General features: G+C 36.2%; 1 protein-coding gene across 7 annotated transcripts in view; it reads left to right on the plus strand.

Annotated features, from left to right (window-relative positions):
* The window catches only part of SRSF11 (serine and arginine rich splicing factor 11), a 49,252-nt gene extending 26,799 nt beyond the window's left edge, over nt 1–22,453 (plus strand). For 3 of the 7 annotated variants that reach the window (XM_060410811.1, XM_042249700.2, XM_027971055.3), the window contains exons 6-13: nt 315–364; nt 3,158–3,285; nt 7,022–7,103; nt 12,857–12,988; nt 14,575–14,664; nt 19,341–19,457; nt 19,759–19,897; nt 20,003–22,453. In XM_060410811.1, coding sequence (XP_060266794.1) covers nt 315–364; nt 3,158–3,285; nt 7,022–7,103; nt 12,857–12,988; nt 14,575–14,664; nt 19,341–19,457; nt 19,759–19,897; nt 20,003–20,200 — 936 coding nt within the window. In that variant the 3' untranslated portion in view covers nt 20,201–22,453. The remainder of the gene's footprint in view (nt 1–314; nt 365–3,157; nt 3,286–7,021; nt 7,104–12,856; nt 12,989–14,574; nt 14,665–19,340; nt 19,458–19,758; nt 19,898–20,002) is intronic. The other 4 variants (XM_042249711.2, XM_027971060.3, XM_027971057.3 and 1 more) reach the window with 3 other exon arrangements.
* The last annotated feature ends 3,030 nt before the right edge of the window (nt 22,454–25,483 follow it).

Consider the following 25,483-nt stretch of genomic DNA (forward strand, 5'->3'; position numbering starts at 1 on the left):
AATCTTTAAGCAGGAGCTAGTCTATAAAATCTGGACTGTTCAGCTACATCATCTTTGTATTTAACTTGATAGAGCAGCTCTGGATATCCAGCACTGTAGTCACTATTGTCATCTGTTTATTTTTTTGCAGCTAGAAAGTTTACTGTGACGTGTTTGCCTGGCATTATATTTCTGTTAGTCATTGTGGTGCTTGGGATATGTTAGCTTCTATAGGTTTGCCAAATTGTTCTAGGTCATTTCAACATACTAAAAAAAATTAAAATTGTAATCATTTACTATTCTGTGTTCTCATTTTTAATATTTTCATTTTCCAGTCTCTTGCTGCAGATCAGTTGCTGAAACTTATGAGTACTGTTGATCCGAAGTAAGAACTTTTTTCCTTTTGTTTCCATTGATGATAGAAATATGTCAGTGTCTACAGATAGCACTTATTTTTTGATAGCTAAAAGAAATTGATCTCACGGCGTGCAATCAGTTCAGTTCAGTCGCTCAGTCGCGTCCAGCTCTTTGCGACCCCATGAATCGCAGCACGCCAGGCCTCCCTGTCCATCACTAACTCCCGGAGTTCACTCAAACTCAAGTCCATCCAGTCGGTGATGCCATCCAGCCATCTCCTCTGTCATCCCCTTCTCCTCTGCCCCTAATCCCTCCTAGCATCAGGGTCTTTTCCAATGAATCAACTCTTCACATGAGGTGGCCAAAGTACTAGAGTTTCAGCTTCAGCATCAGTCCTTCCAATGAACACCCAGGACTGATCTCCTTTAGAATGGACTGGTTGGATCTCCTTGCAGTCCAGGGAGCTCTCAAGAGTCTTCTCCAACACCACAGTTCAAAAGCATCAATTCTTTGGTGCTCAGCTTCTTTCACAATCCAACTCTCACATCAGTACATGACTACTGACATGCAATACATAATCCTGTTTTCTAGAAAGAAAAATCCAGAAGTATGCCCATCTATAAAGTGTTTTGTTTTGGTGTAATTTTTAATCTTTGAAGATCATTGTCAATAGCTTAAACCAGAGTGACCAAAACCATCTACGAAAAAAATGCTGCAAGGCAAAAGGGTTGTCTGAGGAGGCCTTACAAAATAGCTGAGAAGATAAGTGAAAGTCAAAGGAGAAAAGGAAAGATAGTGCAGAATTCCAAAGATTACTTAGATATAAGAAAGCCTTCCTAAGTGAACAGTGCAAATAAATAGAGGAGAACAATACAATGGGAAAGACTAGAGATCGCTTCAGGAAAGTTGGAGATACTAAGGGATTATTTCATGCAAAGATCGGCACAAAAAAGGACAGAAAAGGCAAGGACATAACAGAAGCAAAAGATACTAAGAAGAGGTGGCAAAAATACACAAGTGAACTGTACAGTAAAGGTCTTAAGGACATGAATAAAAATTATGATGTGATCACTTACCTCGTGTCCCATATCCTGGAATGTGAAGTCAAGTGGGCTTTAGGAAGCATTACTGTGAGCAAGGCTAGTGGATGTGATGGATTCCAGCTGAGTTATTTCAAATCCTAAAAGATGATGCTATTAAAGTACTGCATTTTATTAAAGAAGTGAGGGAAGCACTAGCCTAGAGTAAGAGTAATATACATCACATACTAAAAGTCACTGTCTTTCAGTGCTTTGAAAAGTTTTATTTGTGCTGCAATTTATATTTCCTACTTGACATATCGCAGCTTCTTGAGATGTTTTCATTAGTCATTTCTTAGTGTGTTAAGTGAAAGTCACTCAGTCGTGCTCGACTCTTTGCAACCCCATGGACTATACAGTTCATGAAATTCGCCAGGCCAGAATAGTGGAATGTGTAGCCATTTCCTTCTACAGGGGATCTTCCCAACCCAGGGATCAAACCCAGGGCTCCCACATTGCAGACGGATTCTTCACCAAATGAGCCACAAGGGAAGCACCTTAGTGTGTTAAATGTGAGCAAAATTAATTTTCCTTTTTTTTTCTGTTTATTTTAATTGGAGGCTAGTTACTTTACAATATTGTAGTGGTTTTTGCCATACATTGACATGAAACAGACGTGTGTACATGTGTTCCCCATCCTGAACTCCCCCACCACCTCACTCCCCATCCCATCTCTCAGAGTCATCCCAGTGCACCAGCCCTGAGCACCCTGTCTCATGCATGGAACCTGGACTGGCAATCTGTTTCACATATGATAATATACAGGTTTCAATGCTATTCTCTCAAATCATCCCACCCTTGCCTTCTCCCACAGAGTCCAAAGGACTGTTCTATACATCTGTGTCTCTTTTGCTGTCTCGCATATAGGGTCATTATTACCATCATTCTAACTCCATATAAATGTGTTAGTATACTGTGTTGGTGTTTTTCTTTCTGACTTAACTTCACTCTGTATAATAGGCTCCAGTTTCATCCACCTCATTAGAACTGATTTTCATTTTAACTGGGTGAAAGTCGCTGTCAGTAAGTAGAGCATGTGGGGGAGGCAGAACAGAATCATTTGATTATAGTAGTTGTTGGCGTTTTTTCTAAAAATGACCAAGTGAAATCCAAGCATGTATCTACCATGAAGCTTATTAAGTAAAATATGACTAATAGAGTTAAAAAATAAAAAAACCTCCCATAGTCATTCTTGTTTACATTTTACACTGCCCGCAAATAACTACCATCCTCAACTTGGTGTCTATAGTTTTTTCTCATTTTTATAAACCCTTAAGGCTAAAGACTAAACCCTTTAGCCTGCAGTCAGGAATTTCGTAAATAACTTTGGTATGTCATTGGCTTCTGCCTCAGTTTGTCATCTGTAAGCTTAAAAAGTAATTCTCTTCCCCAAGAAAATTAGGATGAAATAGAAAACATGAAGGAACATTCTGTTAATCAAAAATCACTAGCATTATTATATTCTCATTTACTAGCAATTCTTAGTATATGAAAAGTTCATGGATGTTCAGCAAAATTAGTTTTTTTCTTATTTGAAATATCTTCATCTGTTAAAATGGTGAGTGGCATTTTGCATAGTACTATTTTACTATATTGTTTATGATTTTGTCAAAGTTATCATGGAGTCTTCTCACTTTTTTTCAAGGAGTATCTTAGTAAAATGATGGTAGGAAACGTGTATTTAATTAGATATACAAATACGTTTTTAAATGTGTCAAATGCAATTCTTGGTTCTATTCCAGATTGAATCATGTCGCTGCTGGTCTTGTTTCACCAAGTCTGAAATCAGATACCTCTAGTAAAGAAATAGAGGAAGCCATGAAGAGAGTACGAGAAGCACAGTCCCTAATTTCTGCTGCTATAGAACCAGGTAAAATAGATTTATGCAATTATGTTTGAAATATGTTGAGTAATACTTCCATCATTTTTTCCCCATATTTTGGTAAAAATTCATTCTGAAATATTGGTGCCTAGGATTACCTAATGCTTGTGTGGTATTTTGGTTGTTTTTAATTTGGGGGGTTTTACTACTGTTATTTTTAGTCATTTATGTTTGCCTAAGTTCAGGTATAACCTAAATCAAATCCCTTATGATTATATAGTGGAAGTAAATAAATTTAAGGGACTAGATCTGATAGAGTGCCTGATGAGCTGTGGATGGAGGTTTGTGACACTGTACAGGAGACAGGGATCAAGACCATCCCCATGGAAAAGAAATGCAAAAAAGCAAAATGGCTGTCTGAGGAGGCCTTACAAATAGCTGTGAAAAGAAGGGAAGTGAAAAGCGAAGGAGAAAAGGAAAGATACACCCATTTGAATATAGAGTTCCAAAGAATAGCAAGGAGAGATGAGAAAGCTTTCCTCAGTGATCAAGGCAAAGAAATACAGAAAAACAATAGAATAGGAAAGACTAGAGATCTCTTCAAGAAAATCAGAGATACCAAGGGAATATATTTCATGCAAAGATGGGCTCAATAAATGACAGAAATGGGTATTGACCTAACAGAATCAGAAGATATTAAGAAGAGGTGGCAAGAATACACAGAAGAACTATACAAAAAAGATCTTCATGACCCAGATAATGATGATGGTATGATCACTCACCTAGAGCCAGACATCCTGGAATGTGAAGTCAAGTGGGCCTTAGGAAGTATCACTACAAACAAAGCTAGTCAAGGTGATGGAATTCCAGTTGAGCTCTTTCAGATCCAAAAAGATGATGCTATGAAAGTGCTGCACTCAGTATGTCAGCAAATTTGGAAAACTCCGCAATGGCCATGGGACTGGAAAAGCTGTTTTCATTCCAATCCCAAAGAAAGGCAATGCCAAAGAATGCTCAAACTACCGCGCAGTTGGCACTCATCTCACACGCTAGTAAAGTAATGCTCAAAATTTTCCAAGCCAAGCTTCAGCATTACATGAACCGTGAACGTCCAGATGTTCAAGCTGGTTTTAGAAAAGGCAGAGGAACCAGAGATCAAATTGCCAACATTTGCTGGATCATGGAAAAAGGAAGAGAGTTCCAGAAAAACATCTCTTTCTGCGTTATTGACTATACCAAAGCCTTTGACTGTGTAGATCACAATAAACTGTGGAAAATTCTGAAAGAGATAGGAATACCAGACCACCTGACCTGCCTCATAAGAAATCTGTATGCAGATCAAGAAGCAGCAGTTAGAACTGGACATGGAACAACAGACTGGTTCCAAATAGGAAGAGGAGTACATAAAGGCTATATATTGTCACCCTGCTTATTTGACTTCTATGCAGAGTACATCATGAGAAACGCTGGGCTGGAGGAAGCACAAGCTGGAATCAAGATTGCAGGGAGCAAGAACAATAACCTCAGATATGCAGATGACACCACCCTTATGGTAGAAAGTGAAGAAGAACTAAAGAGCCTGTTGGTGAAAGTGAAAGAGGAGAGTGAAAAAGTTGGCTTAAAGCTCGACATTCAGAAAACCAAGATCATGGCATCCAGTCCCATCACTTCATTGGAAATAGATGGGGAAACAGTGTCTTTACACTTAAAAGTCTGTGGAAACAGACTTTAGTTTTTGGGGCTCCAAAATCGCTGCAGATGGTGATTGCAGCCATGAAATTAAAAGATGCTTACTCTTTGGAAGGAAAGTTATGACCAACCTAAACAGCATATTAAAAAGCAAAGATATTACTTTGCCAACAGAGGTCCATCTAGTCAAGGCTGTGGTTTTTCCAGTAGTCATGTATGGATGTGAGAGTTGGACTGTAAAGAATACTGAGGGATCAAGAATTGATGCTTTTGAACTGTGGTGTTGGAGAAGACTCTCGAGAGTCCCTTGGACTGCAAGGAGATCCAACCAGTCCATCCTAAAGGAGATCAGTCCTGGATGTTCATTGGAAGGACTGATGTTGAAGCTGAAACTCCAATACTTTGGCCACCTCATGTGAAGAGTTGACTCATTTGAAAAGTCTTGATGTTGGGAAAGATTGAAGGGAGGAGGAAAAGGGGGCAACAGAGGATGAGATGGTTGGATGACATCACTGACTCAGTGGACATGAGTTTGGGTAAACTCCGGGAGTTGGTGATGGACAGGGAGGCTTGGTGTGCTACAGTTGATGGGGTTGCAAAAGTCAGAAGTGACTGAGCGACTGAACTGAAGTTGGGATAGCCTGATCTATAGTCTTTTATTTGACCAAGAAGGCCTAATTAAGTTTCTTCTATTTACATCATTTGTTTACAGAAAAGTAAATACATCATTCTTTGCAGAATGTCTTTTTGTGATGAGATGAATTATTGTCCCATTTTCTGCATATGTGTATTTGGATATTTGGTCCTGATTTTTTTTTCCCCTTGATAAACAATGCTTTATTCATTTTCTTCATTCCAATTCTTAATGGGATGATTTTTATTGTATATGGTATTAGACAAATAATTATAAAGTATAATGGATAAATTAATACCAAATCTTTATGTGTATTATCTCATTTAACCAAGTTATTAGATAATTAACCCAGCATCATATGACAAGCAGTTTATATAGATAACTGGACCTGTATGACTCCAAAACAAGAACATTTCTGTTTTCATTGGAAACATAACTGAAATGACTGAAAACGACTTCTTTATGAAATTTTGTTTGCTGCACAAATTTCTGTTAATTTGATATTCACAATAAGTTGAATTCTATTAATGAAATGATAGAAATGTAAAAGAGGAACTCATTCTCACTTTGTGCATGTGGGCTGTCGCCTCAGTCATGTCTGACTCTTGTAAACCTATGGACTGTGGCTCACCAGGCTACTCTGTCAATGGGATTCTCCAGGCAAGAATAGTGGAGTGGGTTGCCATGACCTGCTCCAGGGGATCTTTCTGAGGGAATGCAGCTCCTGCATTGCAAATGAATTCGCCGGGGCGGGGCCAGCATTCTCACTTTGAATGATAGTCCATATATGAAGAATGCAATAGCTATATTTCTCCTTCATTTGGTCCTTAGTTAAAGGAATTTATGTGTTATTTTAAACTACTAAATGGTAACAGATCATTCTTGCTCTGCTCTGTAAACTTCCACAGTGTTGAAAATGAATGCAAAAGTAGAACAAAGGTTAAAGAGAGCTGGTTTAGTTTCTGTCCCAGAAGTATAGAAATGAGTGAGTGAATGAGACATATCTAGGAAAGAAGCATAGAGTTAAGTGATGACTAAAAAGGAACATTTTGCTGGTCCAAGAATTTTAAATGTTTATCTTATGTTTTTATTATAGATACAAATATTTTACACTTAGGTACAGTTTGAGGAGGTTTTATTAATCCATGAACATGTACAGAGTAGAGTTTTAATCTGGGTAGCTTGTAGCTCTGTTTGGGGAAAGAGAACCTAAGGCATGCAAACAGAAAGGAGTCATAGTTTAGAAACCTCTGAAGAGTAAAGAATGAGAAAGGTGATCATTTTCATGGGTTGTTTTATGGATGACACTTCCTAGCTCCAGAAACCTTTAGCTACCTGAATTTAAGGATCATATAGTAAACCTGAAAATTAGTGTAATAAACTCTTACAGTAACTTCTAAATGGAAATAATCTTTCTGCTTACTGATTGCTAAATGCAGATTTCTTTTCATTTTAATCCAGATAAGAAAGAAGAAAAACGAAGACACTCAAGGTCAAGATCACGTTCGAGGAGGAGGAGGACTCCCTCATCTTCTAGGCACAGGTAATTAGGTTGATTGCTGTTTGGTAGTAAGTTCTTCCTTAGACAAAGACAGTTTCCCTATGTCACACCCGCTGTTAACCCGATCAGCTCATGGTTACAGTGGTTTTGATAACTGCTGCTATTTGCAGAGTATGTGAATTACTATTCACAGGTATATAAATAGAGGAAAGATGGTAGATACTTTAAAACCCCAAAAAATCTAGAGGTAGGAAGAAGCCACTGGGATTTGAGCACTTAGTACTCTGGAAAGGACACTATCCTTGAAACTTTTGACTTGAATTCTAGTTCTGACATTTTACTAGACTCCTAACTTGGAACATGGAGGGTTGTTATGCAGCCTTAGCTTACCCATCTAAAGCTTGAATATTTGCAGATGACGTGTTTTGAGATTGTTCTTTGTATTACTGGATAAACTACATGATGGTAACTATTATTCTTTATCCTGCCTATAGTCAGACTCTGCAGGGTGGAAGGACCAGTGTATTCTTTCTCACATGACATACTTGTGTGTATTTGTAAGGATCTTTCTAGACTAGTGACTCTCAAACTTGGTGATATTAGGACCTCTATACTCATAAAAAATATAAGAGCTCCAATGAGCTTTTGTTTATGTGGCATACAGCATCATTGTTGGCCATAGTAAAATTTGAAACCATCATTTGAAATAATAATGAATATTGAAACCCATTCGTATTAACTTAGCTTTGAAACAAAGCTTTTTCCCCCAAGATTAAAAGAATGGCTTTATTTACATCTTAACAGCTTTGCAGATTCTTTAACGTTTAGCTAAATAAAAGATGTATAGGATTGTGCATTCTGCTTATTGTAGTATATTTTGGTTAATATATATAGAAAATCTGACTTCACACAAATATATCGTGAGAAGAGGGAAAAGTAATTTCTTACTCTGGGTAATTGGGAGTAGTATTCGGGTAATTGGGAGTAGTAGTCTTTGATACAATACCAAAACTTGTAAAATCTGTTGATCTTTATTATACTTTGAGTGGATCTCTTCACCAGGCATCCTTTTGTATAGTTATGCATTGTTTGGAAAATAATTGGTTGATGGCATTATGCAAGTTTTCAAATGTTGACACTTTTTTACACAATCTCAAAAGATGACTTGGTGATATCACCATACATCTTACCAGTAAACCCTTTTAAAATGTGCTGTCAGATTCACAATGGTGGGTTTAAGTTTTCCAAAGTTTAATTTTCTTCTGAAAGCTCAGATTTTATTATTGGCAACATATTTTTTTCCTTGAAATGATAATTCATTTTTCATGAAAGTGTCTACCAGATACCCAAGTCTGAAGAACAATGGTTTGTCAGTTCTTTCAGGTAAAGATGTTTCATGGCAAAAGCAATTAGGTAAGCTCACACTCAATCACACAAGTGTCTTCCTTGACAGTTGCTGAACTTAAAAATATCAGAAATGATATATGCATACTGCCCATTTCATTGCAGAGAATGTTGCTGAAGGGACCAGATTTAACATTTCTAGTCAATAATGATACTACTTTAATAGCACTCACGGAACTAGATTTAATAAAATTAAAAGTTTTTACTGGCTCTATCAAAGATGTCGTTGGTGAAATGGTCAGGATTTTCACTACAAAATCTTCACTACAAATGCCAGTGAAAATACAGTAAATTGCAGGTTCAGTTGCCATTATCTTGATTTGTAGTAAGGAGATGCTTTTGCACCATTGGTGCAAATGTCAAAGTGGCAAAGGAAGTGTTACCTTGTTACAATTCTGGGGGGGCGGGGGGGAATTGACCTTATAGCTCCCATAGCATTGTTAAGTCATTTCTTAGACTGTCCCTTAGTCCATTTGACTGCTATAACAGGATACCATAGATTGGATGGCTTGAAAACAATAGAAATTTATTTCTCATAGTTCTGGAGGCTGGGAAGTTCAAGATCAAGGTGTCAGAAAACTTGCTGTCTGGTGAGGACCTACTTCCTCATTTATATTCATAGTTTGCTGTATCTTCACTGTGTTCTCACACAGAAGGATGGACCAGGGGTGGGGTATCTCTTGAGTTTTTTTATTTTAATAATTTTATTTATTTATTTTTGAGTGTGCTGGGTTTTCATCACTGTGCAGACTTTTAGCTAGTTGCGGTGAGTAGGGCTACTCTGTAGTTACGGTGTGTGGGCTTCTCATTGCAGTGGTTTTTCTTGCTATGGAGCACAAGCTCTAGACGCTCAGGCTTCAGTAGTCATGGCACATGAGCTCAGTAGCAGTGGCTCCAGTCTCTAGAGTGCAGGCGCAGAAGTTATGGCTCATGGGCTTAGCTACTCCATGGCATGTGCAATATTCATGGACCAGGGATGGAACCCATGTGTCCTGCATTGGCAGGTGGATTCTTTACCACTGAGCCCGCTACCAGAGAAGCCCCTTCTTGAGATGTCTTTCATTCATAAACGCATTCATCCTATTCATGAAAGCTGGGTCTTCGTAACCTGATCACCCCAAAGGCTCCTACCTCATAACATTATCATGTTGGGTATTTGGTTTCCTCTAAGAATTTTGGGAGGACGCAAAGTTTCAGTCTGTAGCAGAATGTTACACGGTGGTTCTGTCTGGTGTGTTTGTGTCATCCACCTTCATCCCAGCCCATTTCATGCTTAAAAGATTTTGTCTTTCAAAAAACCCAAATCTAGAACATCTGAGGGTTCCATTGAACCTTTAGAAGTTCCCTATTGCCTTAATGTATGTACAGTGTTTCTTAGCCATAGTGCTATTGCATACTTCACAGATTATACTACAGTGTAAACATAACTTGCAATGTACTGGGAAACCACAAATTCACTGTGACATACTATTACTATGATACCCAGTTTATTGCAGTGGCCTGGGAGCAAACTCGGTATGTCTGAGCTGTGCCTATAACTTAGAATACTAACTTTGCAGGACAAGTGCTTCCATGGCTTTGTTTAATACTTAGACTTAAAAAGGAGAACTTACATCTTTTGTATATAGGAGTTACATGCTAAGGTTTTCAAATATTAATTTTAATTATGACCATGAGAGAAAGTCCTTTGGAACACTTGTTGTAAACACATCATAGCAGAAAGATAGTTATTATAAATTGTAGTATTTTAAGCATCTTGACATATAAAATGACTCTTACTTTCAATATGCTTTTTACTTATATATAAATAATAATATATAATAATAATTGTTTAATTGCTCAGTTGTATGCAACTCTCTGTGACCCCATGGATTGCAGCACACAAGCTTTCCTTGTCCTTCACTATCTCCCAGAGTTTGCTCAGACACTTGTCCATTGAGTCAGTGGTGCCATCCAATCATCTATCTCATCTCATCTTCTGTCGGCCCTTTCTCATCCTCCCCTCAATCTTTGCCAGCCTCAGGGTCTTTTCCAATGAGTCAGCTCTTCTCATCAGATGGCAAAAGTATTGAAGTTCCAGCATCAGTCCTTCCAGTGAATATTCAGGATTGATTTCCTTTGGGACTGACTAGTTTGATCTCCTTGCAGTCCAAGGGACTCTTAAGAGTCTTGTCCAGCACCACAGTTCAAAAGCATTAATTCTTTGACATTTAACCTTTATGATCCAACTCTCACATGCATACATGTCTACAGTAAAAACCATAGCTTTGACTATGCGGACCTTTGTCAGTGAAGTGATGTCTCTGCTTTTGAAAACGCTGTCTGAAAAAGTGAAAGTAAAGTTGCTCAATCGTGTCCGACTCTTTGTGACCCCATGAACTGTAGGCTACCAGGCTCCTTCCGTCCATGGGATTTTCCAGGCAAGGATACTGGAATGGGTTGCCATTTCCTTCTCCAGGGGAATCTTCCTGACCCAGGGATCGAACCCGGGTCTCCCACATTGTAGGCAGATGCTTTTAACCATCTGAGCCACCAGAGAAAGTCAATGGTTTGTCATTGCTTTTCTTCCAAGGAACAAGCGCACTTAAATTTCATGGCTCCAGTCACTGTCCACAGTGATTTTGGAGCTCAAGAAAATAAAATCTACCACTGTTTCCACATTTTCCCCATCTATTTGCCATGAAATGATGATACTAGATGCCATGATCTTCGTTTTATTGAATGTTGAGTTTTAAGCCAGCTTTTTCACTCTCCTCATGCACCTTCATCAAGAGGCTCTTTAGTTTCTCTTCACTTTCTGCCGGTAGGGTGGTATCACCTGTGAATCTGAGGTTGTTGATACTTCTGGCAATCTTGATTCCAGCTTGTGAGTCATCTAACCCAGCATGAAGTACTCTGCACATAAGTTAAATAAGCAGGGTGACAGTATACAGCCTTGACGTGCTACTTACCCAGTTTTCAGCCAGTCTGTTGTTCCATGTCCATTTCTAACTGTTCCTTCTTGACCTACATACAGGTTTCTTAGGAAGCAAGGTGATCTGGTATTCCCATCTCTTTAAGAATTTTCCACAGTTTGTTGTGATCCATACAATCAGAGGCTTTAACGTAGTCAATGAGGCAGAATTAGTAATTTTTCTGAAATTCCTTTGCTTTTTCTATGATCCTACGGATGTTGGCCATTTGATCTCTTGTTCCTGTGCCTTTTCTAAATCCAGCTTGTACATCTGGAATTCCTTGGTTCATGTACTGTTGAAGCCTGGCTTGAAGGATTGTGAGCATTACCTTGCTAACTTGTGAAATGAGCACAGGTGTACATTATTATGAACATTTTTTGACATTGCCCTTCTTTGGGATTGGAATGAAAACTGACCTTTTCCAGTCCTGTGACCGACAATTGCTGAGTTTTCCAAATTTGCTCACATACTGAGTGCAGCACTTTAACAGCAGTATCTTTTATGATTTGAAATATCTCAGCTGGGATTCCATCACCTCCACTAGCTTTGTTGTATAAAATATATAATAATCTCTATGTTTCTCTAATTTTTAAAAGCTTATATGAACTGAATGTTGAAGTGACTGCAGTGCAGTGCTGTTGAAAAATAACTGTTTCAGGACCTTATAGTAAACTGATAGATGTAATGTTTCTGCTTATTAGATTTTTAAAATATTATTAATTTAGAAGGAAACATGTGAGAATGCATTCATAATTTTTATAGCCATTTTTTTATACATTAGAGGTAAGATAAATATGTTGCATGGTTTTGCTAAAATGATTGTTTAATTTTTTTTAAAGCCAGATTTCTCAAAAGATGAACACTTGCTAATGCAAACAGCATCGATTTTGGTTTTCCATAATTTCTTTTTTTTAATTCTTCATAAGAAAGTGATGGTTCTGATATTTTAGAGGGTCAGTGTTTCACTCAAAATACATTAGTAGTACCTTTTATTATATAGTATAGTAGTTGTTGCTCAACGGTATAGTTGGTGAATAAGATAGACATATATACTGCTATCCTTATGGAGCTTAAAGAAAGGTAGGTAAGTATTACATGAAAATTTCCTGGGATATAGACATGTTATTGAGAGGGATTGTTTAGTTTCAGATTTGGTCAAAAATAAGTAATGTACAAATATAGTTACTGAATTTGATGAGATGTTACTCCTAATGTGTTTTGAAACAGCTGTTCTAGAGAATGATGGCAACACTATGGTAGCACAGCAATAAGAGAAGTTAGTATTTAATTTATATGTCTACACTAAGGTGCTGAGCTGGATTTTATAATTTTGCTTAAATTACAACTATTCTATGATGTAGGTGCTTTTTTTTTTTTTTTGCCGAAGTAATAGGCTCAGGTTAAATAATGAATACTTTTATTAACTGACTTTAAAAGGCGGTCAAGAAGCAGATCCAGAAGGCGATCACATTCTAAGTCAAGGAGTAGACGACGATCCAAAAGTCCAAGACGGAGAAGATCTCATTCCAGAGAGAGGGGTAGAAGGTCAAGGAGCACATCAAAAAACAGGTACAGTAGAAAACTAGTAACGAGTGAGTAAAATTTCTCTGTAGTAAGAATTCTTAGCTGTTTCTACTACCTTTTTTCATTTCGTCTTTTCCATTCAACCATTGGTAAGAATTTTGTGTTCCCAGCAACTTCTTGATATGCCAGAGTTTTTGGCATACAATCATGCCTTCTTAATTCTTCTTTATATATCTCATCATGAGCAGCTTTTAAGTATGAATTAGTATTGCTGTATTCCTGACACTGAACCATACTTAAGAGTCTAATCCTGTAATTTGGAGGCCAGTAAAGAATTAAAGTGAGGACTTGCTAAAAACATCCACACCTTAACATTGTATTTTGACTTAAACATTCATTCAATAATTTATTTTTCATACAGGGCCAAACCCTTTGAAATTAGTAGGCCTAGTTTTGAATAATAGATACAAAATCACTTTTTGTTTAAACCACTTTTAAAGTATCAAGAACTCTGTTACTTGAAAGTACTTAGATTTTTCCCTCCGTTTTTAGCTGTCACACAGTATAATTTTGCAACACTTATTTTTTAAACTGTCTATTATCTCTTTATAAAATATTTGCCTTAATTTTCTAGAAACAGCCCTATATTTTATTCTTTACCCATTTATGTATTTAATTATGTGATTAAAAGTAGTAAGAATCACAGCAAAAAGCAGCAATTTTTTTTTTTTTTCCCCCAGAATTTATTCTTGGTAAGCATATAACTCAACTTGGGACTTGGATTTTGTGATAGCTTTACTGCATACTCAGCCTCTGATGAGACTTCTAATCATATTTAGAGCTAGTCATCTTAATTCAGCTAAACAAGCTTACTTAATGAACCATCTCTTACACAAAGAGCAATTAGGCATTCCTTCACTTGAGGAACTTTATTTATACTAGGGGAAAAACTAATGTAATTACCAAGGAAGGGCCATTGTTAGGGATGTTGGAAGAGATTTATTGAGAGGTGACTTGAGTATTAAATTCTGATAGATTTGACTGGACTCAGGAGCATGATTTCCAGTAGAGAATACTTACAAGGTTAGCATGAATTCTTGAAATACGGAGTATGTTGGTGTAGAAGGACCAGGAAATGAGGTCAGGACAGTTGAGACAGATCACACATAAAAGGCTTTATGGTTCACACTAGGGAGTTTACAGCTGATCTGAAGTCAATGGGAATGAATTGCAAAGTGATAAGCAGAGAATTAATATTTTCAGATTTGTACTTTGAAAACTTTCTGATAAAGGGGTATAATATGAATTTGTAAAAAACATGACTGGGACCACTTAAGGGACCATTTAGAGTTGAGGTATGCTTGTAGTACCAGTCCATTGTGATTATTTTCCCTAATAGTATTGAATAGCCCAGAATATATAATAGCAGGGCCACACTTAGAAGGTTGGCTTCATTCATGATAGATGTTTACATCAGTTGTGTGCTTTAAAAGAATAAAAGTTTTTATCAGAATAACATATCTTAAGAATGAGCTTCCATTTCATTGTACTTTTGTTTTAAATTTGTATATATATATATTTTCTATTAACTGACTCTTCTAACACATTAATAAATTGTGTTCATTTATTAGAGATAAAAAGAAAGAAGACAAAGAAAAGAAACGTTCCAAAACACCACCAAAAAGTTATAGCACAGCCAGACGTTCCAGAAGTGCTAGCAGGTAGGGTGGCATTATGAATTCTTGGCATTATTTTTGAAACTTTGTTTGCAAAGACTTATAAGGCTATGAACATGAAATGTTTTCCAGTACAGAACTACATACTTTAATGGTGAAGTTTTCTAAAGGCAATCTGTGAAGAATAAGTTTCCAATTAACACTTTATGGTATAGAGTTCATTTACAATAACATGGAATTCAACAGAAGTCAGGTTTTATGTTTGCTCTATGCATTTCATATCCTAATTTGAACTGTTTGTGAGTTTTTTTTTCTCCCAAGCATTTGATGGCTAAAGTATACTGCATTATCACATTAGATTCATTTTATTACATGTTAATACTTAAAATAGTTTTTTTTCCATACATAATGGTTTGTTGATAAAATAATTAGAGGCAAGGCAAGTTCAAGTTTGTGTCATTCTTAGAGTAGTTAACCTGCTATAGTGAAAATTTGGTGTTACAGACTTTAAGAAAATGTATTTTTCATGCTTAAACATGGCATTCGTGTGATAGTAGAAAGAACTGGCCATACTGCATTTTCTTCCTGTCTTGTTTACACATTTTTATACAGTGTTTGTTTTCTTAATCTTGATCATTTAAATTCACCTAAGGGCTCAAACTGTCTATAAAAATTAACTTAAAATGGATAAAACACTTAAACGTAAAAGCCAAAACTAAAAAGCGCTTAGAAAAAAACATGTAAGTTAACCTTCGCAACCTGGCATTTGTCAATGGTTCCCTACATATGACAAAAGTCATAAGCAACAAAGAAATAGCCAAGTTTGAGGATAATAAAAACTGAGGAGTTTTTGTTTCAAAGAACACTGTTAAAGACAGCCCTCAGAGTGCTAGAAAAATGTTTCAATAATGGACTTCTGCCTAGAATATAACAACTCAGTCATAGAAAAATTGTGCAGCTGCATTGGAAAAACAGGTTGGCAGTTCCTACAGAAATTAAATTTAAGAGCTCTTTAACACAGCAGTTTTGTTCCCAGTGATACGCCCAAGAGAAGCAAAAACATGTCTGTACAAATACATGAATGTTCTTGGCAGCGTTATTCATATCCAAGAAATCAACCAAATATCCGCTTAACATGAGTAAACAAAGTTGTATACTCATACAGTAGATTATTATTCGTCTGTAGAAAGGAACCAAAGTAATGATAGTACAGTATGAAAACATGATAGTACAGTATGTACATACTATATGTACATGGTAGTACAATGTGTACATGGTAGTACAATATGAAAACATGCCATGTTACAGAAGCTAGTCACAGCAGACCATACACTGTATGATTTCATTCATATGAAGTGGACAGAATGGATGAATCTATAAAATAGATTAGTGGTTGGAGTATGATAGCTAAAGACATGGGGTCTCTTCGGGGTGTTGAAAATTGTCTTTTTAAAAAAAATTTTGTGTATATATAAAGAAAGTGAAACCATATATAAGTGCTGAAGGAATACCAAAATAGGTCTAAGGTGGCAAAGGGGAATAAAAGATGAGAGGTGCAGTATGTATTCTATTACCTTAAAAACTGGAGGCATATAGTATTTGTTTCTTTCCTTAATGGAATTGCTCATAAGTGCCTTACTCTGCTTAATTATTGAATCATTCTTTATCATTTTTGGCTGCATTGGGTCTAAATTGCTGTGTACAGGCTCTCTTGGATCCAGCAAGCAGTAGCTACTCGAGTTGCTCTGTGTGGGCTTCTTATCTTGGAGAGCACAGGCTCTGGGGCACACAGGCTTCAGTAGTTGTGGTGGCATGTGAACTCAAATTCCATCATTGTGGCACAAGGGCTCAGCTGCCCCGTGGCATGTGGAATTCTCCCAGACCAGGATTGAACCCATGTTCCTTGCATTGGGAGGCAGACTCCCAACCAGTGGACCACCAGAGAAATCCTGAATCATTCTTAAATTATGGCATATTCTATACATTTCTATTGAATACCTACCAACATGTTTGCAGCTGTCATACAGTCTATCATAGGTCACAGAAATATAACTTTTTAAAGCCCATCTTTTCTGAGGAATATGGAATATTTGTTATACAAAGAAGTATGAAAAAGTGTTAGGTATATAGCCCTGACAAGCTTAATAAACATTTGATGAAGGAAAAGTTCTGTGTAACGTTTCCAGGACAGGGGTCACAGACAACTTGTGGTTTTTTGTTCTTTGAAGCTTCATGTGGCTGCTGAAATGAAGACAAAGCATATTGGGCTTAATTTTTTTTAATTTGTGTCTAAATCATATACTTTTTTCATTTAATCAGTTTTTTATTAAAGTTTACTATCCCCTTATAGTTATTACAGAATACTGACTATATTCCCCATGTTGCATAAGACATCCTTGAGTCTATTTTAAACTTAATAGTTGCTTGTCATTAGGTGGGTTTTTAAGTATAGTTGCTATACAGTACAGCAATTCACAGTTTTTAAAGACTGTGCTGTTTATTGTTGTTATAAAATATTGGCTATATTCCTTGTGTTGTAAAATATAAACTAGTAGCTTATTTTACACCTAATAGTTTGTGTCTCTTAATCTTCTACCCATGTAATGTCCCCTGCCTTTTCCTCTTCCCAGCGGTAACCACTAGTTTTCTCTCTGTATCTCTTGAGTCTGCTTTTTTGTTATTCAGATTACATGTGTAAGTTATATCCTACAGTATTTGTCTGTCTCTGTCTGACTTATTTCACTTTGCTTGAATGCCCTCCGTGTCCATCCATGTTGCTGCAAATGGCACAATTTCATTCTTTTTTATAGCTTACAAATATTCTGTTGTATAAATAGTAGCAATTTTCTTTATCCATTTCTTCTGTTGATGAACACTTGCATAGCTTCTCTATCTTGAGAATTATTAGGAAATGGTACTGTGAATATTGGGGTTACATTTCTACCAGCAGTGTAGGAGGGTTCCCTTTTGTTTATACCCTCTCCAGCATTTATTATTTGTACACTTTTTGATGATGGCTGTTCTGACCACTGTGAGGTGATAGATAACTGATTGTAGTTTTGATTTGCATTTCTCTTAATAATTAGCAGTGTTGAGCATCTTTAATTTTGGCCATCCATATGTCTTTTTTGGTGAAATGTCCTGTTTGGATCTTCTGCCCATTTTTGATTAGTTTGTTTGTTTGATACTGAGCTGTATGAGCTGTTTGTATATTTTGGGGATTAATGCCTTATCAGTCAAATTGTTTGAAAATATTTTCTCCAGTTCTGTAGGTTGTCTGTTTTGTTTATGGTTCTTTTGCTGTGTAAAATCTCTAATTAGGTCCCATTGGTGGTTTTTGCTTTTATTTACTTTAGGAGATGAATCCAAAAAAAAAATTGCTATGATTTATGTCAGAGAATGTTCTACTTTTCTTTTCCTCCAGTTTTATAGTATCTGGTCTTACACTTAGGTCTTTAATCTACTTTATTTTTGGATATGGTATTAAAGAATGTTGTAATTTCTCTCCTTTACACGCAGCTGGTTTTTCTAGCACCACTTATTGAAGAGGCTGTCTTTTCTCCATTGTATATTCTAGCCTCCTGACCATAAGTGTGTGCCTTTATTTCTGGACTCTTACTCTGTTTCATTGATTGATGTGTCTGTTTTTGTGCCTGTACCGTACTGTTTTGATTACTATAGCTTTGTAATATAGTCTGAAGCCAGGGAATGTGATTCCTCCAGCTCTTGGTTCTTTCTGTCAAGATTGTTTTGGCTATTCAAGGTTGTTTTTGTTTCTATACAAATTTTAAAATTGTTCTAATTCTGCAGGAAGTGCCATTGGTATTTTGATATGGATTGCATTGAATCTTTAGATTACCTTGGGTGGTGTAGTCATTTTAACAGTATTGGTACTTCCAGTCCAAGAACACAGCAAAGCTTTCCATCTGTTTGTATTGTAGAAGCAGGAGTTTTTAAAAAGTCAATTTAAAGAGAAGGAGGTATATCTTAAAAAGCTAATTGCTCAAAATAGGGATTGGATTAGGGGCATGATTTGCTGGACAACAGGAAGTCAGTTTGATCCCCGTTTCCTGATGGCTCAGTGGTAAAGAATCAGCCTGCAGTTCAGGAGAGGTGTGTTTGATCCCTGGGTCGGGAGATCCCCTGGAGAAGGAAATGGCAACCCACATCAGTATTCTTGCCTGGGAAATCCCATGGATAGAGGAGCCTGGTGGGTTTACAGTCCTTGGGGTTGCAAAAGAGTCAGACATAACTTGGCAACTAAACCACCACCACCATTAACTCTAGTTCTCGGTTCTCTGTTTTACCTGATGATTTAGAAGTAGTTTTGAATTTCATTAGCAACTGCCTTCCATAACACAACACATTAATCCTTTACATGTTCTGTCCTTTGAATCTAAAGCTGGTTCTTTGAATAATAATTTACTTCAGACTTGAATTAGCACCTTTGTTGATCAGTTTTTCCTTGAGCTTAACATTTCTGATGTTTTGATGACATCATGTCTTTAAGAATTGCTAGAAATTAGGGCTTTCCTAAGGGCATTAAAGGAAAGGCACATAGTTTACCCCCAAAAAGTTGCCGACTTTTATTACCCATTTGCTTCTTCAGCTCCAAACAATATTTGAAAATGGAGTTTTCTGTTTCTATTGGAGTTCCATTGTAGACATTTCTGGTATGATGTGCCTGCATTTTTTGAATAACACTGTATTTTAAAGTCTAGTTTGCACATTTGTTCTTCTAGAGAGAGACGACGACGAAGAAGCAGAAGTGGTACAAGATCTCCTAAAAAGCCTAGGTCTCCCAAAAGAAAATTGTCTCGTTCACCATCCCCTAGAAGGTAAGTATTAATCTTTTATTAGATCTATCCTGTTTTTCAGAAACTGTCCTAGGATTTTTCTTCCTTCTCAGGAATTAAAATACTTAAGAATGTGCTGATACATTCTCTTCATGACTTGAGATTGTTAAAATAAACACTGTTTATGATTAGGCATTTTAGACCTGTAATCTCCTTATAGCAGTGAACTTAACATCAAGCTTACCATCTAAAACAAATTTAAACTTATTGCTGTTTAAATAATGGCAAAAATTCTTGAGCACTTTGTTTCAAGCATCTTGTGAGCATTTTACTGTCATCCTAGACATAAAAAGGAGAAGAAGAAAGATAAAGACAAAGAAAGAAGCAGAGATGAAAGAGAGCGATCCACAAGCAAGAAGAAGAAAAGTAAAGATAAGGAAAAGGAACGGGAAAGAAAATCAGAGAGTGATAAAGATGTAAAAGTATGTTTACAAACTAATATATTCTGGTGTTTTAGTTGATGTTGGTACTTTAAAGAAGTAATTTTTCTGTGAAGACGTTTACTTTTCTTATTCTCCTTGGCAAAGCAGGTTACACGGGACTACGATGAAGAGGAACAGGGGTATGACAGCGAGAAGGAGAAAAAGGAGGAGAAGAAACCAGCAGAACCAGGTTCTCCTAAAACAAAAGAATGTTCTGTGGAAAAGGGAACTGGTGATTCACTAAGAGAATCTAAAGTGAATGGGGATGATCATCATGAAGAAGACATGGATATGAGTGACTGAACCATGCCTCTGTGGGAATCTAACTGTGTACATGCATCAGTGTCATTCCTGTGTGATTTCTTAATGCTGTATTTGTTCATCTCAAACCTAGATGTATACAGCTCTGAGTCATAAATGGTTATAAAGCTCCTGATGTTGATATTAGTTATTTACATCCAAAAGCTTTTAGGAAAATGATACAGGGGTAACCAATTCGTGACAGGGTGAAATCTGATTGAGTAACCAAGCAGTTTTACTATCCTGGTGCTGCTTCATAACAAAAATGAAAAGCTGCATGCATCTACAGCAGGCATGGATTGTTTATGTTGTATGATCTCCTTTATTAAGTAAGTTCACTTATAGTATTTCTAGAATTTGATTCATTGCCGTAATAGAGCCATGTAGGGAATGCACTGATTGCATGTTTATTGTGGCAGGAATATCCTAAATGTCATTAAAATCCTTCAACATGATGGATCTACTTATGGTCGTTTGTTGACATGACAAATTAACCTCCTTATAGTTACATCTGGAAATGAGCATTTGAAATAGATAATCCTTTGAGCCTTGTGGCTAAATTTTTGTGGCTTTTGTTTAACTTTGAAAGGTTATATATGCACTAACCTTTTTTGATGGCTATAATTAGGCTTTAATTACAGAAACAAGATTTCAAATGACTGTCTTTGGCAGTAAGTAAATAGCATATTTTGAAGTAGAGTTGTATACTTTTTCATAAGGTGTTTGGGAATTTTTTTTCCTAAAATAATTTATTCCACATCTACATCAGTGACAGCTGTTTGCCTATCCTGAAGTCCATCTGTAAAAGAAAGTTAGCTTTTGTCCTGAGTTTGTTTTCCACACTTTTATTAATTTGTTTTAATCTCATTGTTGGAAAAGGGGGATAGTGCATTTTAAATTGACCTTCATATGCTTTTAAAAATAAGACAAATCTACTTGATAATGTACTTTTTATTTGATCTCAAGTTGTATAAAACCAATAAATTTTGTGTTACTGTTACTGCAGTAGTAATTTTATGCACACAGTGATTCCATGTTAAATGCAAAGTAGTTAGGCAACTGTTTTCTTACAGGAGTTTCCAAGCTTTACTTTTGTGCAGTAAAAACAAAAGTAGGCTACAGTCTGTGCCATGTTGATGTACAGTTTCTGAAATTGTTTTACATGACTTTGATAATAAAACCCTTAAACTTATGTTTATGTTCTGTAAAAACGTATTTGTATTTATTTACATTGTTGAATGTATGGCATTTACCTCACTCATTTTACAAATCAAGTTCGTTCTCCTTGCAGACCACATATTTTAATATAGCAGTAAAATGAAATCCATCGGTAGTGATTAGTTGCCATCAGAATTGTCAAAATTAGTTTAATTTCTAAAACAGTCTTTTTAAGTGTAATTTTATTTCTTATATTTTGGGTGTAGGATTTGCGTTGAGTCAAGCAATGAACTTTAGGATAAACAAATGATCCCACCTATATTTAGTAAATTTATATTTTTGGTGAATATAAACATAACTTTTCTGGAATAGTATAGAAACTCAATGGTATGTATCTACTGTACAGTACTAAATAGTATATTTATTCATTTATGAAATGAGTAGTGTTTGAGTGGCCGGGATTAAGGGGAAAGTGAGACTTGGAATTGTAGCTTTTATCCAAGTTGGAGTATGATTTTTTTTTTTAATCTTTTAAAATTGAAATGCCGTATAGAAAAGCACCATTGTTTTTACAGTTTGTAGTAACTTTTTAAAGATTTTATGGAAAGGAATTTTGTCTATAGTAAGACATTGTAGTAATGGTCCGAATAATCACTGCATTTTTAAACACAAAGTTGAATGCAAATGACATTTCTTTAAAGTTAAAAAGATTTAGTAGAAAAAAATCTAAAAGGTTGAACCATATAATATTGTCTTTTGTAAGTCAGAAACAAGTAAAATATTGGCAGTTTCACTTGGTTAAGCCTAATTTTACTCATTCTATTCCCTTTTAGTCTGAATACAAAGTACGCTAATTTCTCAAAAGGGATTAAGAAATTTTTGGCCTTAAATAGTGCTACTGACATAAGATACTATCGAAGGGAGTCTGTATTTAGGTTATTTTTCAGTGAACATTTATGCACAAAGGTAGAGTTGCAGGTTACATGAGCCTTTAATACAGATGAGTTGAAATCAAGTGAACACTGCCTCCACACTGAGTTTTGTTCTGTATTTGATAGTAAAAATGATTTAAAAATAAAAGTGGTTTTGTTAGAAAAATGTTTGTGCTATTTATTTGCTTAAATTCTTCAAGAGTGAATGAAGATAGTGGCCATGTAAGGGTCCAGTCATGAATTTTGGCTTCAGTTACAGCTGGGGAGACATGTCTGTCTTACTCATTTTTCTGTTTGTAAAATGAGGAGTAATATTTACCTTGTAAAGTAGTTAAAAGTGTAGCCCTGTACACCGGGTCAGTAAGTGGTACCTACTATTTAATTATGGTGCTTTTCAAAGCTATAGAAAATTTTAGTTTGGGAAAATGGTTTAGCAAAAGCACAAGGATAAATTTCTTACAGTGATGGCTATGTTGCCCTTTATGTTTTTGTAAATACAGATTTTGGATAATAAGCTTCCTGGTAGTGATTTCTATGTGGAAGGTAGAAAAAACTATAGTCATTTAAGGGGAAGAAAAACTCAGCGGGCACAGTGAGAACTAGTTTTACATTTACCTTGGAGCTGCATCTTAAAACAGGTTCTACTCGTTACCATATAGGCTGCATAAGCCAGCTTTTCCTCTGATAGAGCAGTACCACTTTCTTCACTTGGCACCTGATTAAGTGGTCTATGCTGTTTGAAGTCTTCTGTGCTGGCATTAAGATTAACATTCTTTTCCTTCTGTCTCAAGTCTAGCTAATGCATCTCACTCCTATCGAAAATACTTCTCTAATCAAGTATATGTAGTATATACTGAAGTATATTTACATATGGATGTAATGGAGATGCTATTGGTACTTTCAGAATATGTGTTACAGAGGTAGTTTTTAAATGAGACTACTAAGTTGTTGATTCTGAGTGTTCTATTTTTGTTCTACTTTAGTATCAAAGATTACCTAAAATTCATTCAGACATTCTTCAGCAAAATAACTCACGTGTGAACAATGCTAATTCTTTACCAGTGGGGATATCCATAAGAATATCCTTAAAATTTACAGTAGGTGTTAAATACCAGGTTTTGGGAGACAAGCGTCAGGTCAGCATCATATAGTTTTGCTCTTCTTATTCAGCATTCAATCCAGGAAGCAGAGTGACTCAAACGTTTGTTAGAGATTTGACCTTAATTGTGGGAGCTGTCTTAATGGTCTCAAAATTGTCTATACTATGCATCTGATGCTAGAGACTCAAGCCCACAGGAGTCAAGAAGAGCAGGCTGGTTGGAGGGGTTGAGGTTAAATTGAAACTACAAGCTGGAACCCACAAGAATGAACTCAAAACAGCTAAGTCTATGTACCATACGTGCCATAGCCAGAAATACTATTCTAAGATGAGCTATAACAATTTTTAAAAATCGTCACAGGTATCGCCTAATGGCATTAACCACATTATTGGGAAGTAATTACCCTCCAATTAAAGATCATCACAGGTAGTTAAGTCACATATCAAAGTTTCACTGTCAGTTGTCTTTTAAAGGTCCCAAATTTAGGTATTTTGGAAGATACCTTTTGCTGGAGCTAACAGTACTAATCAGTAATTCAGCTCAATAGTAAAGGTTAGCATACTACAAACAGAACTTGTAATTCACCTAGATTCTTAACTGTCAACCATGTTGTGTGTGGGTCACTCAGTTGTGTCCGACTCTTCCTCCCCATGGACTGTAGCCCACCAGGTTCCTGTCCATGGAATTCAGGCAAGAGTACTGCAATGGGTAGCCGTTCTTTTCCAGATCTCTTGACCAGGTCTTCTGCATTGCAGAAGATTCTTGACCATCTGAGCCACCAGGGAAACCATGTTGGCAAATAAAATACTAAGAATGAACAAAAGGAAGCACCCCTTTAGTATTTTCTTTACTCATTGCTTTGTGGCCTTGAAACAAGCTGTCTGCTGTAGGCTAAGTGGAAACTAGGGAGAAGCTTTAGTAAAACACTTGTTATTCACCACCCTTCCCTCAAGATGTGAATGATAAGCTGTGCATGAATAACACTATAAAAACATTTTTTTGTGTGAGTGGGGCTCAATACCAGTTCTAAGCAGGAGAAAGAAACAATAGTTTTTCAGCTTCTCTGACGTGTTCCATTTCCAGACCGTGTGTAGCTATACTCAAGATATTATCAGAGCATCAGCTTTGTGCCTCCCTCTTAATGAAGCTTCATAATTTTGTATACATGAATGTCTAGTCTACAGAGAGGCAAATTGCCTTCAGGGAATTTTCTTTTAAGACTATATTCTTTTGAAACCATAGTGGTGGCAGGGTATATTGAGCCTTTTAAGTGGCCATTTAAGGTAACCATTTTATAGTCCAATTTTTAAACAAGTTTTTTAATCACAAATGGAAGGCATAGAGAATTTATGAGCCTACATTATAATACTTAGATCTTCATGTAAGTGTCAAAATATAAAGTTTTTATCTACTTGAAACAGCATATAGCTTCACTCATTAGCTGGATTAAAAGGCACATTTTGAAAAGTCTAATATTGTGAAAAGTTTATTTGCATTAAATAGCTCCTTATTTTTACCATTATAAGAGATACTGACATATACCTGTCCTTTGTGATCAGATAAAGACATTTTGGAATGGATAATTTCTTTCTACTATTATTTATGAGAGAGAGTTAAAATCCAAGTGCAAAAGTTTCAGTAGTCTTCCTACCTCCAGTGTACCCCGGCAAAAGTCACAGCTTGTAGGGAACTGATAAGTCCTAAGCTGCAATGTACCATTTTTTTCCCCCACTGAATTAACCAGTACAAAAAAGATCTGCAGTATATTCCTGAAAGTATACCATATTGCCACAAAGTAAGGGAGCCTAAAAGCAACAGTGATCATTCATTACCTTTCAGTCTCAAAACCTCACATAATCATTGACAGGATAATAGATCTCTAAGTCACTTGATCAAAACATTCCCAAAATAATAGGGATCAACTTCTATTCAATAAACCTAGTATGGTTTTACCCACTCTTTCCACAGAATTCGACAGACCCACATAAGGTAATAACTGGTCTTTGAATTTTTTTAACTATGATTATTTTTCATCATATAAAATGTATTTAATAAACTGTCAACATATGCAGTGTAATAGGTATCAGCATGGAAGA

The sequence above is a fragment of the Ovis aries genome, chromosome 1, assembly GCF_016772045.2.
Source record: "Ovis aries strain OAR_USU_Benz2616 breed Rambouillet chromosome 1, ARS-UI_Ramb_v3.0, whole genome shotgun sequence".
Lineage (NCBI taxonomy): Eukaryota > Metazoa > Chordata > Mammalia > Artiodactyla > Bovidae > Ovis > Ovis aries.